The sequence below is a fragment of the Notamacropus eugenii genome, chromosome 4 (assembly GCF_028372415.1).
Source record: "Notamacropus eugenii isolate mMacEug1 chromosome 4, mMacEug1.pri_v2, whole genome shotgun sequence".
NCBI lineage: Eukaryota > Metazoa > Chordata > Mammalia > Diprotodontia > Macropodidae > Notamacropus > Notamacropus eugenii.
The window spans coordinates 318,935,287-318,956,116 of record NC_092875.1 but is presented as its reverse complement, the minus strand read 5'-3'; the positions used below and the strand labels follow the sequence as shown (position 1 = coordinate 318,956,116).

The window sequence follows — 20,830 nt, the reverse complement described above, 5'->3', positions numbered from 1 at the left end:
TCAGCCTGTTTTTGTACAAGCAGTGAGCTAAGAATGGTTCTGGTAGTCATTTGCTTTAACATAGCTCATGAGATAAGAATGTTTTTTACATTTTAAAATACAACAAAAGTGGTCTAATACAAATACTTCTCAAAGCATGAATCTCTAATATGATGTCTATGAAGGGTGATCACCCAGTGTCTGCTCATACTCAGAACCTCTAAAGGAAGCCTGATTTATCTGGGGGTAGCTCTAAATCATCTGATTGTAAAGACTGTAAAGAAAATTTGCAAAGAGCAGTCATAAAAATTTATGAGATCTAAAATACTTTCATTGTCATATCTTTTCACAGCAAACAATGTAGTGCCATAAAAAAGCAAAATTTACAGCAGAAGGTCCATAATCCCTCACATTAAATCACATATTAAGATCAAAGTATCATTCTGTTTTATGTATTAATAACAATAATAAAAATTTCTTTTCAAAAACAAAGGAAAGTCAAATTAGTTTTAAATGTAACATACTGTTTATTATTCTTCTGCATACATGGCACTAAACACAAATAAAGTACTCTTGAATTTTTCACAGAGATTTCCAATGTCTTGGTCTTAAGCAAGACACTAACCTCAATTTTATGAAAAATATGAAATAATATAATGCAGGGTTTGTTAACCTTTCCTGTGTAATGAATCCTGCTGGTAGTCTTGGGAAGCCTATGGACTTCCTTCTCAGAATAATGTTTTTAAATGCATACAATGGAATACATTAGGATTATGGAGAGAACCAATTATATTAAATGTTACAAAAATATTTTTTAAGACTCATAGACCCCAAATTAAGAACTCCTGATATAGAAGAAATTAGGGGCATTTGAGAAAAAGACTTAGTTTGTAAAGCCTAATATTGCTACCTAAATATTACTAGTACTTCAGGGTAAAATTATAAGGAAGTTTTCAAAATATCTGTCTATAATACTTAGGCCTAGAAATAAAGCTATAAATATCAGCTGCTCTAGTGCTTTGTATTTATAAGGTATTACTTAAGTACAATGATGAACAGTCATTTAAAAAAGGATTAAATCCTTTAAAAAAATCCAAATATTTTAAGATATGCCCCCCTCCTCCCCAATAAGAGCAACAACAACCACCCTCTGTACGGTGTAGAGTCAAGTTTCCTACCTGTTTCTGTAGCCATCTTCGATGTCTCCGTCGCTTCCTTCTCAGATTCTTTAACTTGTTTCTTTGTCTCTTGCTTAGACTTTGGTTAATGGCACCCAAAGAGAAACCAGCAGACTGTAAGAAACCAATAGATGAGATGCCTTCTTCCTGGTCACCAGGCTCATCCACACCACTGACAGCTACAGGGAAGTCCATCCGGAAAGGCAGTTCATCAATAGTATTATGGTGAGAATGTGCAATGGAAGCCTCTAAACCACACTGAAAGTCTTCCTCTCTTTGTCTCAGAGTATTACAGGAAGGCACTGAAAATCTTTGCAGTAGCCCATTACCATCGAAACTGGATGAATCCGCAGAGGAATGACTATTTTTACTAGAACCTACATACAAGCCATGAGGGTCAAAAGGCTGTGTTTCATTTAGCCTGTTACAGGCAGGAATCTTACCATGTGCTTCATATAAAGTAGGCAATAAGGCCAGTTTCTCTCTGATGTTCAGATCCAAACTATGTGATTTTCTATGAAAAGCTCTTATACTGCATCTGTCATTCACAGGCTGGGGAACAAAAAGATGGTATTTTGGATTAGATGCTTTGAAGTGCAGTTTTTCACTATTCGTCTCAAAATTGGTTGATCGCACCTCCAGGCAAAGAGCTTCAGTTAATCTTCCGGGAACATTATTATTTTGGGCCATGTTTAAAAGCCCTTGATTTCTGTTCTTCCAGGTAACACCTGTACTTTTGAGTGTATTCTCTTTGTTGAGGCCTGACTGAACTCTATAAAGTGACAAGTATTTTACTGATGGTCGCGTTAGTCTGATTATAGGAACAGGCTGGTAATCTGTCCTTCTCTTGCAAAGATGTACAGCTACAAATTGGCCATAGGAACATTTTGGGCTGTTGATGAAGTTAAAGCCCCCCAAAAGGGCCCCACAAAATGGGCAATTCAGTTTTCCAACTGTCCACGGTGCCTACAGGTACAGAAAATAAAAACAATGCATTAATTGTATGTGCATTTGTGTGTGTGTGTGTGTGTGTATGTATGAAAGAGACAGAAAGAGAGAGAGAGAGGAGAGAATAGATGAGAGAAACAGCTACGTAAAACTTTTACTATGGTAAAAGCAAGCTTTCTGTTTGTAAAAGAACAGCTGGAACAGCAAATGAAACAAAACTTTCAATGAATTAAAAGCAACTCCAAAATTCTAGAAAGAACTTTATACACTATTGTCTGAATATTACCCTTAAAATATTATAAAAAAATATACTTAAGTATCTGCCCACAAGATGAAGTATACATATATAACTTGGGAAATAAATTTGTCTATATGTCTGAATTTGAAAGTAAAGTCTCAAAGTTAAGTTATTTTGGCACACTTCTTTCATACTAAGGTTTATGGGAGGCAAATTCTTACAAGAAATAGAATAAAAATTTGCCTGGTTTTTCACATATAACCAAAGTACATATTGATTGCATCCTTTAAGTAGAACACAAGTAATATTCAAATTTAAAAACTAGTAGTAAAATGAATTGGTTTAAATATTCATTGTTACTGTAGGAAGTAACAGAATATTTGCAGTATTATAACACATTACGTAAGGTGCAGAATATTTATAAATATTGAATTATTTTTTGAGGGGATAAATATAGTAAGAAAATGTCAAATTTTTGTACAGCACCAAATATTATAAAATCAGAAATCTGTATGTAAACAAAACTGCAGCAATCTGATTCTAAAAATTTTAAAGAAAAAATATTAGGCCTCTCAGGTTTTAAGATGTATATATACACATATGCACACACACATACACACATACACATACACACACATATATGTATAAGTATATATATATTTGTTCCCTCAGGTATTCTTAATCTATAAAAAGAGGATTTTAATTTGGGAGTAGTCTTTAATGCTTACTAAAGTGTTATCAAAAAAAAAATTTCCATGCTTTTGCGATTTATATTGCTTTGGTACTTAATATGGCATAAATACATCCTGAAAAATTTGTAAAGAGGACAAGCAGGATCTTTCAGAAACAAGTACTTCTGGACTTCTGAAAAAGGTGGAAGAATATTCAGTTTTAGGTCATGGTAGCAATGGCAGGAAGTTTTTAGTGAAAATATTTCTCTTTTTTCCAAGTCTGCTTAAGAACAACCTAAAACAGAGTTTATTTAGGATTTGTTCCAAATAGAACTAATGAATCTCATATCATAGCAATCATTTCTGAACTTGGATCATCTATCCACATAATGAACATGCTCTGAGGTTCCTAACAATGACCCTTCTAGAGGATATAAGTGTTTTTTACATTCCCCAAAATTGGAGTTCAGCAGGGATTTAGGCAGCTAGGTGACACAGTGGATAGAGTGCTAGGCCTGAAGTCAGGAAGACTTAGGAAGCTAAGTTACTAACTGGGTGACCTTGGACAAGTCACTTAACCCTGTTTGCCTCAGTTCCTCATCTGGATGAGCTGGAGAAGGAAATAGCAAGCCACTCCAGTATCTTTGCCAAGAAAACCCTAATTACATCATGAAGATTCAGACATGACTTAAATGACTGATCACTGCCATATGATTTGAGATAATATGAAAAGATACAGAATTTACAGAGCAGGTGTTGGGAAAGAAGCATAAATGGAAAAAATATGGCTGACGTGAACCTAGAATTTGAACTTAGAAGTGAAATACCAAAATCAAATATAAATCTAATTTTATCCTATAAAACTTGGGACTAAATTTGACAAAACCTCAGTTCTTATGAACTGAAGAATGGTTTATTTGGGTGTCCATCCATCCATCTATTTGTCACAAATAAACCACTCCTGGTTTTATATGTATGAATAAGAGACATCATGGCCTTGACATAGTGGCTAGAGAGCTAAAGAACTGACCTTACAATAAGTAGGACTTGGGTTCAAACCCTGTTCAAACCCTGACACACACTGACTGTGTGATTCTCTGATCCCCTTTGCTTTCCAAAAATCCAGGCTGCTGAAAAGGTACAGAACTGTGATGGTCAAGAAACTTCTTACCTGGAGCTCCCTGCACTGATGAAATCACAGATCTGGTAAGTTTCTCTCTGTCTCACACACACACACACACGCGCGCACACACACACACACGTACACACTTTTGCAAAGGTACACAATTAGTCTACTTGTACTTTAATAGCAGAAAGAAAGTATTCCATCCCAAAGTGGAAAAACTCTTCAACCACCTGGTTTAGAGCTACATTTTCAAGCAGCCTTTAACTGGCTGCTTTAGAATATGACTGAAGGGGCACAGGGAAGCCATTTTCAGGTAATATACCTTAGTAGAGATTCTTTTATCAGATGATTTCCCAGCTACAATTCTTAGCTAAGAGCTAGGCATAAGTTGACTGCTGGGACGGGACAGATTTCAGGGAGGAAAGTAGAGGCTACTGGGGGAAAAGGTCTGAAAAGGGAGGGCACCAAACCCAAACTACTGCTATTTCATAATGACCTTACAGACTAAAATACATTTCCATACAACCAGTAACTCCTTTACATGTCCTTTTTTTCCCTTCTCCCCTTGACAAAGTCCTTCTGCTCTTTTCTCATCCTTCTGCTAATCAAAACTGTTTTCAGGAAATGACCTAAGTCAATTTCACCTTAGTGTGAATGAGTCATTATGTTCCCTCTCCCAGGAGTTTTTATATCTGCAATAAATGTTTTACTTCTAAGTATGATTTTAAGCTTCTAGAGGACAATTTCATATTCAACACTGTGGGATATTATCATGCCAATCATCATTATCAGGTATTTAAACACATACTGAATAATGAAATGAATAACAAATGAATGACAATTATACAGAGAATTGGGGGCAGGAGGTTCAAATTGGCCATTTTCTTTGCATCCTAAATTCCAAATTTTTATTATATAAGCAACTTCCCAGGAATAAATGAGCATTTATTAAGCAGCCACTATGTGAAAGCACCTAAGTCCTACAGAAACAAATAGAAAAAGTGAAAAATTCTCTGCCAAAAGGACCATAAAAAGTTCCCTCCCCTTTAATGGGAGACATAATATGACAAAACATAACAGTTTAGCAACAGGGCACATGGAAAGGTGCAAAAGTCCTTAGGGACATCAGCTGGGTGGCTGGCAAGGTCCAGGAATTCTTAACCTAAATAACTAGGTCAAATGACTGTGGTGGGGGACTATAGGTAGGAAAAATGGTAGTGATAGATAGTCCTCCATCTAATATACTCATGTGAACATTCAAGCACCTAAGCGTGAGACTGGCCCTAAATGCTATCATTGTTCAGGTAATTGGGACAGCTATGTCCCACTGTGCACCAGGTCTCATTAGCTAGAGAATCTCTTATTACTTGGCTGAATTTCAGCTGCCCAGTTTGATAATGCTGACATATCCCAACAATTTAAATCATCAAATATTTATTAAGCAGTTTCTGGGCAAAGAAGGTATTATTCTGGATGCCACATTTTAGAAATAATATTGCTAAGCTGGTGAGCATCCTGAGTAGCATGACCAGGATCAAGGTACCTAGAAGTAGAAACAATACCCTGGGTACAGTATGATCAGGTCAAAGTATAACAGTTCTGGATATGATGTTCCTCAGTACAGCTTAGGAGAGAAGAAAGCTCTGTGGATGCTATACCATAATGTTAACCAATAATAAGTTTATATAATCCATAAAAATGACCAGACCTTTCCCAGTCAAACTGCTATCCAATCATGCCTCCTCTACCTTATACTTGTTCATTTTAAGCCAAATATAAGATCTATTTTTAAAAATACATTTATTATATTTTATATATAAAATATATTAAAATATAAAAAAATAAAATTTAAAAAATATAATTTTCTTACAGATTAAATTTCATTTGATGTTCATATGGCTAAGGCTCTCTCTACATAATCGTGATCATACTGCCATAGGAAAGAGAAGACTTGGGTCTCCAAGGAGAGAGAATAATAGCCATCTTCAAGTACCCAAGTGGGTTATCATGTAGAAGAGATTAGATTTTTTTCTTGTTAATCCCAAGGGGGAAAACTATAGCGATGGGTAAAAGCTGAAGATGGTTAGAATGAAGACTCTGTGAGGTAATCATCTAAACGCTGGATTTGCTGCATTGGCAGGGAGTTTCCCCTTACTGAAGGTCTTTTCAAGCAAAAGTTGGATGACCATCTGTTGGATATATTTTAAGAAGGGGGTTCTGAAACATATGCATAGGATAAAATGGTCTCTGAGATTCCTTGTGTGTCACATCTCCCCTGCGGGTACATAAACTTCATGAGGGCTGGAACCTGTGTTTCATCTAGCATTGCCATCAATGACAACAAACATTATTAAGCAGTGACTGCCAGCTGCTGTGCTAAGTGCTGAAGATGCAAAGAAAGACAAAAAATATGGTTTTTGCTCATATAATGCAGGAGAAGACATGCAAACAACTATGAACATACAAGCTATAAGCAGTACAAATACAAAGTAGCATAAGAGGGAAGGGACTAGGTAAGTGAGGGGCAGGCGAGGACTGGAAAAAGTCTCCTAGAAAAGCTAGGATTTAAACTGAGTCTTGAAGGAATCTAAGGAAGGCAGGAGGTAGAGGTGAGGGAGAGAATTGTAGGCATGAGGGACAGGCAATAAAAATGCCCAGAGTTGGGTGATGGAGTATCATGTTAAAGGAGGAATAAGTATTGTTGGTCCATAGAGTATGAAGAAAGGAGTAAGGTATATAGGAAGAAGTCAGGTTGGAACGGGCTTTAAAAAACCTTTGCATTTATTCGAAAGGTTGTAATAGGGAGCCACTGTAGTCTACTGAATTAGGAGAAGTATTTACATGGTAAGACCTTTAGGAAGATCATTTTGGCAGGTGAGTTGAGAATAGACTGGAACTGGGAGAGACCTGAGGCAAGATGATCAACTAGAAAGCTATTGTAATAGTCTAGGCACGAAGTAGTGAGAACCTGCACCATGATGGGAGGTATGTGAGTAGTAAGAAGGGACGCATTAAAGAGATGTTGTGACAGTAGAAATGGCAAATTCAGTGATAAACTGAATATATGGGGTGAGTGTGAGTGAGGAGCTCAAGATGACACCCAGGTTCACAGCCTGGTGGTGATATCCTTGACAATAACTGGGAAGTTCAGAAGAAGGGGTTTGCTTTTATATTTGTTTTGGGGTGGGGGGTAAAGAATGAAATTTGGACAAGTTGTGCTAGATGTTTACAAGACATCCTTCAAGATGTCCAATGTTCAATATAAGATAAAAGAAAGGTTACTGTTAGATAAACAGATATAAGAATATCTACACAGAGATGATAACTGAACCCAAGGTAGCTGATAAGAACAAGTAAAACAGTATAGAAGGAAAAGAGAATAGGGCCCAAGAAAGCTTTGGAGGATACCCATGATTAGTGGGCTCCATTCTTGAGACAGATCCAGCAGAGGAAACTGGGAGTTTTCTGTGCAAAGAAGCTGCTTAATAAGTATTTGTGGACTTTAATTCATAGGACATCAGTCAGTACTATCATATTGATACTAATGTTTACTTTTGGAAGGGAGTCTCTTTTCAAGTCCTCCAGCTATCTGTTCCTTGTCCTATGCTATTTAACCTTTTTATCAGTGATTTGAATAAGAACAGGTGGCATTTTTGTCAAATTTCCAAGTGTCACAAAGCTAAGAGGGAGAGCCAAAATATGGAATGACAGAGAGAAAATCTAAAACTGCACTGACAGGCTATATAAAATTTGGCATCAAACATTAGTCATTAGACTATTTTTTTTTTGCCATTCAAAATCCTACCAGTTCCAAATCTATTTCTATCTAGTTCTTATCTCTACATCTTTTGAAAGAGAATAATAATATGAGAAAGGTCAAATATTTTGCAGAAATTTGCATAAATTATAGCTACAGAAGTCCCTGAAAGTACCAGTCTAATAACCCTGCCAAAAAGAAAATTAAATTAGTCAACTATAACCTGATTTTTCATGAAATCTTTCTGAATATCTCTGATTACTACTTCCTTTTTTTTAGATTTTCACAAATCTTTCCCTTAATTGTTCATTCTAGAATTTTATAAGGAATCTAAGTCAAGCTTGCTGGCACATGGTCTGCAGACTCAACTATCCTCTTTTTTAAAAATTAGAACACTTGCCCCTACTCCAGTCCAGTGATACCTTCAGGACCTTTCAAATATCAATGATAGTGGTCCAAGCAATTGTGGTTTCTAGGTAATTCATTACCCAGGCATGTAGTTCATCTAGGCCAACCTAGGGCAGGAATTCTTACTCTGGTGTTCACCAACTTTTTTAATAGATTTTAGGGAGTGCACGAACTTGGTTGAGAAAAAAACACCTCTTTATTTTCACTAACCTCTAACTGAAATCTAGCATTTCCTTCAATTATGAATTTTTTAAAAGTAGATTATTCTGATGAGTCTAGAGGCTTCACCAGACTGACAAAGGGATCCATGACACAAAAACAGATGGCCTATTGTGCTCACTTTGTAATGACCCTACTTATTTTGGGTTTCAACTGCTTGTTAGCTATTTTTCCTTAGCCCTTTCCAGTCAAAACGTTGGTCTCCTTGAGAAACAAAACAGTTAAGCACTTCTGCCTTCTCACTGTAATTTATGATTTTTATACCATCTATACTGAGCAGTAAATATATGACTTCTTTGATTTTCTTTATCCAAAAATAGCTTTGAAAACAAAACAAAAAAACCTTTCACTATTGTTGTCCTTAGCACTGCTAGTCCTCACTAGCATTTTTTTACTCAGAACTTTAAATACTTTAAAATAAAAGCTTTACTGGTCTACACCATATTTTTCGTCTATATTACATTATCTGTCTTTGTTTCTATCTTCTGTACGTGTCCTTTTTGGAATCCATAATTCTTTCCTTTTTTCTTGACAGAATTATTCCTTATCTTTAAAAATTCTTTCTTGAGAGCTTCCTTTCACTGCAGAATTTTAGCCATGGCACTCTACTTGTCTTCCCTCTAAATGCTTTGAACTCTGCTTTCCCAAAATCCAGAGTACACACCAGATTTCCTCTTTTCTTCAACTTCCTTTACAATGTTTCTAATCATTTCTGCCCTTGCAACTAGTTTCTCCAGTTAATGAAAACTAATCTAGTAAAGCATTTCTCTCTATTGGTTCTTTTCTCTTTTGAAGCTGAAACATAAGGTAGATCAAGAAGATCCTGTTAGATTAGCTGTCCTGCTTTTTTGGCACAGAGAGATCTTCAGCATGTGCATATTCACATGTGAATAACTGAAGTTTTTCACTACTACTATAGTTTGCCTCTGTGCCAGGTTTGTGATACAGTCCCCAAACTCATCTATTTCCTCCTTCTATCCAAGTAGTGTGTAGCATATTACAATTATAACATCTCTATTTTTGTCTATCCTAGTTTTTATCCAAATACCTCATCAGGCTTCCTGGGCTCCTTCATACACCTTCTTCACCTAGTTAGTGAAAGGTAGTAACCTTTTAGAAATCCTTTCTTTTGTATCTATGACACAATTAATGCAAAAGAGAGGTAAGCAAAGTACTAATGCAGAATATGAGGCAAGTCATTACTGATTTAGGGAAGGTTTTATGGAAAAGTTGACTCAGAGTTAGCTTTTAAAAGTAGGAGTCAGAATTCAGAATAAAAACAGCAGGATTTGGGGAGGAGAAGATTTCTAGGCATTGGGAATAGTGTGAACACAAGCATAAAAGGAGTAAGATACAGAGCATGTATGAAAGTGAATAGAATGAGACCAGGCTGTCTTTGTAAGATAGTACTAGACTGCGGTACTTCATTGTGACAAGGCTACCCAAATCTCTTAATATTTTTTGTTCATACAAATAGGTTGTATCAGGAGTGGGAAACCTGTGGCCTGAAGGCCATATGGTCCTTGGGAGTAGCCTTTTGACTGAGACCAAATTTTACAGACAAATCCTTTTATTAAGAGGATTTGTTCTGTGAAGTTTGGATTCAGTCAAAGGGCCACATCTGAGGACTTATAGGGCCACACGTGGCCCTGAGGCCACAGGTTTCCCACCCCTAATAGTCTGTAATTCTCAGAAATAAATCAGGTGTTACTAATTAAGGGGAACACTTCTTTGTGAAGTGGATAACAAATCAACCTTTGTTTTCCTGTAAGCAAAGCCAGTTAGGAGAAAATCTAGTGGGGTCACATGTGGCCTTGAGGCTGCGGGTTCCCCATCCCTGGGCTTATATCCAGACAGGCAAAAGACTGGATTGCTCCAAATTGTACTACCTCATTTCTGCATGCAACTTATAAATATAATGAAATTAAAGCATATAACTTTGGTTCAACAAAATCCTCAGGGGCAATTCCATTGGATCACTTTATGGGTGAAACTACCTTAAAAAGTTCTTTTTGGTATTTCAGTAACATTCTTGTACATATTCCAACCATATTTCTGATTCTTCTCTACTGCAAACATTTTAACACTGAGATTCTAGCTTAATGAGAAAATCAGAATTTTGTGTTCTAGAATACTCAGGCAGTGTTTAAGAATTTCAGAAATGAACAGAGCACAGAACTGTTATTCAAACAGACGATGCTCCAGAAGAATTTGGGGAGATAAATTCAAGACATAAGCTCCTAGATATGGAGCAGTAGCTTCTTTTTTTGTTGCTGTTTTTTATCATTGTATCCCCCAGTGCCTTGCATTTATAGGGTACTTAATAAAGAAATTGAATTATCTTAATTACAAAAGGATTATTTGCCCTGAAAGATATTCAGAGCAAGATGTCTAACTACTTAACAGGTTAATAGTTCCCTAACCAATACAGTACCTTATTTTTATATTATTAAAAACAAATTTAAAAGGACTGATCTGTTAACAAATTAATTATTGAAAGTTGGACAAATTGTAGGATATTTAACCCTTCAACAGCTTATTCAGTCTTTAGGTCTCACAAAAAATAACAGTTACTTCTGACACTTTTCTGCATTACTCTTGAGTAATGTATATCACATGCCAATCTTAAGTAAAGATGCATAATAAAGAAGTTGAACTCAGGAAAGAAAGGAGGGCAAGAATATCCTCCTCCTCCTTAGTTATTTGACCTAATATTGACAGATGTGACTATGAATCTATGACTGCGTGACAGAGTAACTTGCACACAATAGGTTTTCAACAAATGTTTGCTGAAGGAAAGAACAAACAAGCTTAAAAGAAAATTCTAGTTGTACTGCTGTATTTTACTTAATAAAGGGCTGAAAATACCTAGGCATCCCTGCAAAAATGCAAGGATCCTTTAAGTGGTTTAACTTAACTTCAATGAGATTAGAGTACTATTACAAGACCAGAAACTTATACATTTCTCTTTAAATTGTAAAAGAGTTTTCCAGTAGTTTTTTTAAAGTTTTTCTTTTGTAATACTGAGGGCAATTTATTTTCTGTGACAAAATATACATTTCAGGATATTATAATGCAAATCAATGAAAATTATTTTATTTTCATAATTTTAACTCAAATACAATTTTTTTCAGGAACATATTATTTTCTTATCCAAGAACTGTACTAAAAGAAATAGAAATAGTTATGGGGCATATATGGTAGAAGAGAGCAAAAGCACTCTGGCTGAGACTTAATTCTTAACTTTGAGTGGTAAACCCTAAAATATCTGAGATACCAAAGGGATGGATTGCAACACCTCCAACATTGTTTTAAGATCCCTTGAAAACACAGAATTGCTCTAACTTGACATGATTGCACACAAATGGCATATTACATGCAGCAAAGAGTGATACGTAGCTTTTTAAACCTCTGAAACCAAATTCTTCCAAATGGAACAAATCCCCCAAGTCAAAGAGCTTAAACTTAAAGAGACAAAAAACCACTGAAAGTTATTTTTTTCGAATTGATTTTAGTCTAGAAAATAGACACCTACCTTTTCTAGTACATAATTCATCCATTCTGGAAGGGCTTCTACATTCATGTGCCATACATTACAAGTATTTGGAGGTGTAGCAGCTAAACCATTCTGCTAAACAGAGAAGTATGAGATTAGTGGTTTATTTAGTTTATAAGCTATATATTCGAGCACATTCCAATTCAGCAGGGGAAACAAATACTCTACTCCGTGCCTGACCTTCCCCCCACCAAAACCAAAACAAAACAAAAAGAAAACTCAGCAAACAAAAAGCATTTCAGGAAGCATCAATTTGCTTAAAGTAGGGATCTAGTTCTGTTTTCATGGACTCATGAATCAAAAATGTATGATTTAGCAGTAAGTTACCTATGGATTTCTGTCTGTTATTAAGTTCTTCACAAGACTCTCTTGACCTCCTGTCTTTGACTAGCCCCCAAATGACTGAGCATATAAATTTATTCTTTCATTATCTCTTTGGCATGTTTTAGGAGGAAAAAATATCCTGATCACAGTCACTGAGATTTTGTAAAAGTTCCTGATTTTGGCAAAACTGATTATTGTTCTACTAATTTATCTGAAATACTGGCAGGACTACCTAACACACCTAATGTGATAAATACAGTGTAATCTTGTATGAAGATAAAGAACATTGAGAATATTATGCCTAGAGGGAAAAAATGATTTTTGAGCCCACAGGCAGTTGAATTAAAAAAAAAAAAAACAAACAAATAAACTCATTCCTGTCTTCCCTATTGGTCAATCTGATAGCTAGAAACCTATGCTACAGAGCTTCGGGGGTTAATACTCAGAACTAGACATGCTGTTTTGAGCAGAATTCTCAGACTTGCTGAGTATCAGTCCCAATGGAAGGTAACATACAACACAAAACACAATATCTTAAATACGCATTTTAAGCAAACACTCTGCCTAAGTCTTAGGACACTAAAACGAGACACATGTGTCCTGACATCCAGGAGCTTTACAGTTCTAAAGGAAAGGCATAGAATTCCTTATTTGAGAGTCCTTTTATTTTTTAGGAATGTTAAATATTAGAGGCAGAAGAATTCTCAGAATTCATCTAAACTTGACATTTTATAAAAAAGAAACATGCCAAAGGAAGAAATGGGAACTTCAAAATCACACAGAGAATAGCAAAGCTACACAGATAGTGGCAAAGCTGGGATGACAATTATTAAACTGATTAGACGAACATGGGATTAAATATGAGATCTACACAGGCACAACTGGCTCTGATAAAGTTTATCAACCAGCAAAGTAGGCACGTGCTAGGCATAGAGTATACAGAGACAAAAATTAAGTAAGCTGTTAACATTTCATGGGGCGTGGGGTGGGATGACAATATCTCCATATATAGGTACATACAAAATAGAGACAGTAATTTTGGCAGAGAGAATACTACCAGGTAGTAGATCAGGAAATGTTCCATATAGAAGATGGTGCTTAAGTCTTAAAGGAAAACTTGAAATTATGATATGCATCCATATTGAACCTCATTTTTTACATAGAAAAGGAATTTTTATTGATACCTTAGCTAAAACCATAATTAGTTCTTGATTTTTTTAGAATCATTTGAAACAAGTTAGATTTTCACTCTGTTGGTATTTAAGATTTTAATTTTTTTTTTTTTTTGGAAGGTAGCAAATGAAGTAGAAGGGCTCTCTAATTAGTCTAAGAAGAAAGCCCAATCCTATTCTTTACCTTTTCTCTAATTGTTTTCCTCTGTTGATGACATAACACTTTCTTTTTGAACTTAGGTTTCCCTGTTATATTATTTTTGGGGAGATAAGCAATCCCCCTGCCAAAAAATATCATATTGAAAGTTTTTCTTTTATTTCTTGCAAAACAGAAATAATCCTGTTATTGTGACTGATTCTCTCTGGAGTGTTAAAGTTTTCTTTTCCCTTGTTATCTGTAATATGGTTTTATATAATAATTCTGAAGTTTGAGTTATGTTTCCTATTAAACATGGATTTTCATTCTCTTAGTGTTCTATAGATTCCCTTGATATGTATTGTGGTATTTGTTTCTAATATTTCTACTTTTTTTCTAATATTTCTATTTTTCTTAATTTCCCAAAGTAAAGCATTCAGGCTTTCTTTTTCATGATTTTTTTTGTCTCCTGGAAGGCCTAAAATATGTATCACTTCACATCCTATATTCAAGTTCAGTATTGTTGTTTTATTGAAGTCTCAAGTGTTTTACAATTGCCTTTTAATTTTAATTATTTCCCTTTATTTTCCTTTTGTATCTATATGTTTGGGTTCCAATTCTGTTATTGTCTTTTCCAGAGAATCTGTTGTTAGGAGAGTGTCTGTCATGTCCACAGAATTACAGAATTTGAGTACTGGAAGGGACCTCAGAAGTCATATATTCAAATCCATACACGACAAGTAATCATTCAGTCTCCAAGGAGGTGAAACCTACCACTTCTCACAATGCATCACTTTGAGACTTCATTAAGAATTTTTTCTTGCGAGTAGAAAGATGCACATACACATAGCTCCGAACCCACAACCCATAGAACAGCTACAAAGAAGTAACTCACAGCGAATTCTGCACCCAGAGGCCACAGAACATTGGAGCGAGGGAGATTTCTGCTCTGGAGAGACCTGCAAATCTCTCGCAAAAGGTCCTTCGCACTGCGGACTGGGCACCGGGACTGGGAGCTGAGTACAGCCCTGCCGCGGACGCGGCACCAAGAGGAACAGATCCGAGCGGGCTTCAGAGACGGGATCTCCAGCGGCCGCACAAGTCCCTCCACCCACAGGTGACGGGGGTCGGTGAGAGAGTCTCTTTGGCGGGTCGAGGGGGAAGTGGGGTGCCCCCATGGCTTGGGCCCCCTCAGGAGACAGAAGCTGAGGGGAGGCGGGAGACTGGGGCTCCCCAAGCAGGCAGGAGCCTGGATCCATTGTTGAAGGTCTGTGCATAAACTCCCTGAGGGAACTGAGCCTGAGAGGTGGCCCTGCCCCGACCTGAGCATCTGAACTTAATCTCACACTGAATAGCAGCCCTGCCCCCGCCCAAAGCCCTGAGGCTGGAAGCAGCATTTGAATCTCAGACCCCAAATGATGGCTGGGAGGATCAGGAGGCGAGGTGGGTGTGAGGAAAATATTCAGAGGTCAAGTCACTGGCTGGGAAAATGCCCAGAAAAGGGAAAAGAAATAAGACTATAGAAGGTTACTTTCTTGGTGAACAGGCATTTCCTCCCTTCCTTTCTGATGAGGAAGAACAATGCTTACCATCAGGCAAAGACACAGAAATCAAGGCTTCTGTGTCCCAGCCCACACAATGGGCTTAGGCCATGGAAGAGCTCAAAAACAATTTTGAAAATCAAGTTAGAGAGGTGGAGGAAAAGCTGGAAAGAGAAATGAGAGACATGAAGTCAAAGCATGAACAGCAAATCAGCTCCCTGCTAAAGGAGACCCAAAAAAATGCTGAAGAAAATAACACCTTGAAAAATAGCCTAACTAAATTGGCAAAAGAGGTTCAAAAAGCCAATGAGAAGAAGAATGCTTTCAAAAGCAGAATTAGCCAAATGGAAAAGGAGATTCAAAAGCTCACTGAAGAAAATAGTTCTTTCAAAATTAGAATGGAACAGATGGAGGCTAAGGACATTATGAGAAAGTAAGAAATCACAGAACAAAGCCAGAAGAATGGAAAAATGGAAGATAATGTGAAATATCTCATTGGAAAAACAACTGACCTGGAGAATAGATCCAGGAGAGACAATTTAAAAATTATGGGACTACCTGAAAGCCATGATCAAAAGAAGAGCCTAGACATCATCTTTCATGAAATTATCAAGGAAAACTGCCCTGAGATTCTAGAACCAGAGGGCAAAATATTCAAGGAATCCACAGAACACCGCCTGAAAGAGATCCAAAAAGAGAAACTCCTAGGAACATTGTGACCAAATTCCAGAGTTCCCAGGTCAAGGAGAAACTATTGCAAGCAGCTAGAAAGAAACAATTCAAGTATTGTGGAAATACAATCAGGATAACACAAGATCTAGCAGCTTCTACATTAAGGGATCGAAGGGCATGGAATAGGATATTCCAGAAGTCAAAGGAACTAGGACTAAAACCAAGAATCACCTACCCAGCAAAACTGAGTATAATACTTCAGGGGAAAAATTGGTCTTTCAATGAAATAGAGGATTTTCAAGCATTCTTGATGAAAAGACCAGAGCTGAAAAGAAAATCTGACTTCCAAACACAAGAATGAAGAGAACCATGAAAAGGTGAACAGCAAGGAGAAGTCATAAGGGACTTACTAAAGGTGAACTGTTTACATTCCTACATGGAAAGACAATATTTGTAACTCTTGAAACATTTCAGTATCTGGGTACTGGGTGGGATTACACACACACACATGCACACATGCACACATACATAGAGACAGAGTGCACAGAGTGAATTTAAGAGGATGGGATCATATCTTAAAAAAAAATGAAATCAAGCAGTGAGAGAGAAAGATATTGGGAGGAGAAAGGGAGAAATTGAATGGGGCAAATTATCTCTCATAAAAAAGGCAAGCAAAAGACTCATTAGTGGAGGGATAAAGAGGGGAGGTGAGAGAAAAACATGAAGTCTACTCTCATCACATTCCACTAAAGGAAAGTATAAAATGCACTCTCATTTTGATATGAAAACCTATCTTACAATACAGGAAAGTGGGGGATAAGGGGATAAGAAGGGTGGGGGGGATGATGGAAGGGAGGGCATGGGGAGGAGAGTGCAATTTGAGGTCGACACTCATGGGGAGGGATAGGATCAAAAGAGAATAGAAGTAATGGGGGACAGGATAGGATGGAGGGAAATATAGTTAGTCCTATACAACACAACTATTATGGAAGTCATTTGCAAAACTACACAGATTTGGCCTATATTGAATTGCTTGCCTTCCAAAGGGAAGGGGTGGAGAGGGAGGGAGGTAAAGAAGTTGGAACTCAAAGTGTTAGGATCAACTGTCGAGTAATGTTCTTGCCACTAGGAAATAAGAAATACAAGTAAAGGGGTAAAGAAAGCTATCTGGCCCTACAGGACAAAAGAGAAGACGGAGACAAGGGCAGAGAGGGATGATAGAAGAGAGAGCAGATTGGTCATAGGGGCAATTAGAATGCTTGGTGTTTGGGGGGGGGAGGGGATAAAAGGGGAGAAAATTTGTAACCCAAAATTTTGTGAAAATGAATGTTAAAAGTTAAATAAAAAAAACAAAAAACAAACAAAAAAAAATCATTAAAAAAAATAATTTTTTCTTGCTTTGTAACTTCCACGTATAACTTCTTGCTTTGTCTTCTGTGAATGAAAAGAACCAGTCTAATTCCTTCTCCAAATGATAGGTCTTTAAATACTTGCACACAACCAACATGATTTCCCAGAACATTCTGTTCATAAAGGCTTAACATGCCCAGTTCCTTCAATCCATTCTCACATCATAGAATCAAGGCCATATACCTTGCTGCTTATCTCCTCCTCTGAACAATCTCTGGTTTTTTAAGATCCTTAAATTCAGATGCCTAGAAGTGAATGAAATACTACAGAGCATTTGGGGATTATCAGTTTCCTATTCCTGGAATATATGTCTCTTTCAAAATAGATCAAGAGCCCCTTATGTTTGCTGCTGCCACATCACCCTGTTGATTACTTTTGAGCTTATGGTCCACTAAAACCTTAAGATCTTTTTTCAGAGTAACTGCTCTCTATATTTGTAAAGTATTTTAATGCTGAAATGAAAGATTTTGCATTTATCCCTGCTGAACATCATCCTATTCTATTAAGCCCCAAATTCTAATCTGTCAAGATCTTGGAACCTATCTCTATAATTCATTGTGTTAGCTATCTCTCTCAGCTTTCTGTCACTTGCAAATTTGATCAGTATGCCATCTGCCCTTATCCAAGTCATTGATAAAAATGTTAAACAGCACATTGCCAAAGACAGATCCCTAGGACACTCCAACCATTAACAGCTACTCCCAGAGCTCACTTCATTAAAAAGAGATATTGGGAGGACTTCTAGAAGCCAAGATGGTGGAGTGAACAGTAAACCACTACAACTCTTCCACGCTCAGCTCCAAACAACCATAAAATAGAGGCCCAAAACAAGTCCTGGTATAGCAGAACCAGCAAAAGACAAGGGGAAACAATCTTTTAGCCCAAGAAACTTGGAGAATAAGCAAGAAAGTTCCATCTCACTCAGGTGAAAGGGAAGTGCAGCCCAAGACAGGAAGCATCCCAGGAAGCCAACAGCAAGTCCCACCTCAGCAAACCAGCAGGAGATCCTGGATCCCAATGTGGTGGAACAGGCAAACACAAAGAATAGGGAACCCCAATGTACTTTAGCATAACCAAAGGAATCAGCAGACTCCAACTCTGAGAATCACCATATGTTTCAGCATAGCCCCTGGCAAACAGGTAGATGCCTACCCTATGGGTTCCTAAGCAAATAAGTAGCTGCCAGCCCTGGCCATGCAGCAGCATAACCCAGGGCAAACAGGCAGCACCTAGAGGTCAGACCTCCATGTTTCAGTGTAGCTATAAAGAAATGCAGAAACACTGTAGCAGGCCCCAGCACACACCAGATCTTCACCACTAGGAGCCCAGATTAGCACCAGGTAAGCTGCTAGACCCCTACAGTCTTCAGCAGTGCCAACCAACCCCCACCCCATGCCCTCAGTACAGAAGCAGACAGGAGAATCCCTTTTTGGGTCTTGGAGCAACATCAGTACAGCACCAGGTAAACAGCCAGGGCCTGCAATCACTAGTGAAAGAAACTGAAGACAGTGCCCCTGCCACCCTGGGAGCAGAGCTCAAATTTAAAAGAAAGAAAAACAAGCAAACAAAAAAGGATGAACAAAAAAACACACACAAAAAAATCTAACCATATAAAGTTATTATGGTGACAGGGAAGACCAAGACACAAACTCAGAAGAGGACAACAATGTCAAAAGAGTTATGGGAAAAACCCCAAAGAAAAATGGGAAGGGATCTCAAGCCCAGAAAGACCTCAAAAAGAACTCAAAAAGGAGCTTTGAAATCATGAGAGACAGAAGAAAAATTGGGAAAAGAAATGAGAGTAATGCAAAAGAATTATGAAAAAAGTCAACACTTTGGAAAGCTGCTAAAAAGGTAGAATTGGCTAAATGGAACAGGAGATACAAAAATCAACTGAAGAAAACAGTTCCTTAAAGAGTACAGTTGGCTGGGTGGAGCCAAGATGGTGGAGCACAAGGATGAACCTGTAGAAGCTCTCCCTCCACATCCCATAAAATACCTGTACAAATGACTCTAAACAAATTCTGGAGCAGTGGAAGTCATAAAATGACAGAGTAAAAGAGATTTCCAGTCCAAGACAGCCTGGAAGGCTGACAGGAAAGGTCTATCGCACTCAGAGCGGAGTGCAGCCCAGCTTTGGCCACAAAGTGCGGCTTGGACAGGACTGAAACAGGCTTCAGGGCGCAGAATCACAGGTAGCAGTTGTGGTTCCTAGATTACTCAACCCACAAAAGTCAGAGACAGCTTCAAAGGTCAGTGAGAAAGCTCTTTTACCTGGGTGAGAAGGGAGCAGGGTCCTGCCCTAGCCCCAGCCCCCGGCGGCTGCAGTGTCCATTTTTATAGTCCTCAGATTAAAGACACTGGGGGAATAGAGCAGCTGATCTGGATCTCAGCCCTGAGTGGTGGTCCTGGGGTGAAAATGAGCACTGGCTGGTGGAGCTGGTGCAGTCTCTGGAGAGGGAATCCTACTCGCAGATCCTGGGCAGAAAGGTGCTTGTGGCTGCTCCCAGACCAGAGCACAGGACAGGAGAGGAATAATATCCTCTCCCTTGTTTGTGCCACCTTGGAGGAACTGGGAACTTACAGGTCCCTAGAGTATACCCTCCTCTGGACAAAGGACTCAAAAGTCAAGTAACTGGCTGCAAAAATGCCCAAAAATGAGAAAAAAAATAAGACTATAGAAGGTTACTTTCTTGGGGAACAGATATTTTCTTCCACCCTTTAGGATGAGAAAGAACAATGCATACTATCAGAGGAAGACATCAAAGTCAAGGTTTCTGCATACAAAACCTCCAAAATAAATATGCAATGGTCTCAGGCCATGGAAGACCTCAAAAAGGATTTTGAAAATCAAGTAAGAGAGGTGGAAGAAAAATTGAGAAGACTGGGAAGAGAGAGATGCAAGAAAATCATGAAAAACAAGTCAACAGCTTGCTAAATGAGACCTCAAAAAAAAAATCACTGAAGAAAATAACATCTTTAAAAATAGACTAACTGAAATGGCAAAAGAAGTCCAAAAAGACAATAAGGAGAAGAATGCTTTAAAAAGCAGAATTAGCCAAATGGAAAAAGTGGATTAGAATGGAGCAGATGGAAGCTAATGACTTTAGGATAAACCAAGAAATTACAAAACAAAACCTAAAGAATGAAAAAATAGAAGACAATGTGAAATACCTCACTGGAAAAACAACTGACCTGGAAAATAGATCCAGGAGAGACAATTTAAAAATTATGGGACTACCTAAAAGCCATGATCAAAAAAAGAGTCTAGACATCATCTTTCACAAAATTATCAAGGAAAATTGCCTTGAAATTCTAGAACCAGAGGGTAAAATAGAAATGGAAAGAATCCCCGATCACCTCCTGAAAGAGATCCAAAAAGAAAAACTCTAGGAATATTGTAGCCAAATTCCAGAATTTCCAGATCAAAGAGAAAATATTATAAGCAGACAGAAAGAAACAATTTGCATATTGTGGAAATACAATCAGGATAAC

At 37.6% G+C, this 20,830-nt stretch overlaps 1 protein-coding gene across 20 annotated transcripts in view; it reads right to left on the bottom strand.

Moving 5' to 3' along the window:
* Window positions 1-20,830, bottom strand: part of RNF180 (ring finger protein 180) — a 285,964-nt gene that overhangs the window by 182,756 nt on the left and 82,378 nt on the right. For 13 of the 20 annotated variants that reach the window (XR_011966184.1, XM_072605045.1, XM_072605042.1 and 10 more), the window contains 2 exons: window positions 12,060-12,155; window positions 1,158-2,123 (listed from right to left, as the gene is read on the bottom strand). Coding sequence is in view for 19 of the 20 variants with exons in the window: in XM_072605045.1 (XP_072461146.1) it covers window positions 1,158-2,123; window positions 12,060-12,155 (1,062 nt within the window). In the remaining variant the exon portion in view is untranslated. The remainder of the gene's footprint in view (window positions 1-1,157; window positions 2,124-12,059; window positions 12,156-20,830) is intronic. The other 7 variants (XM_072605047.1, XM_072605054.1, XM_072605046.1 and 4 more) reach the window with 1 other exon arrangement.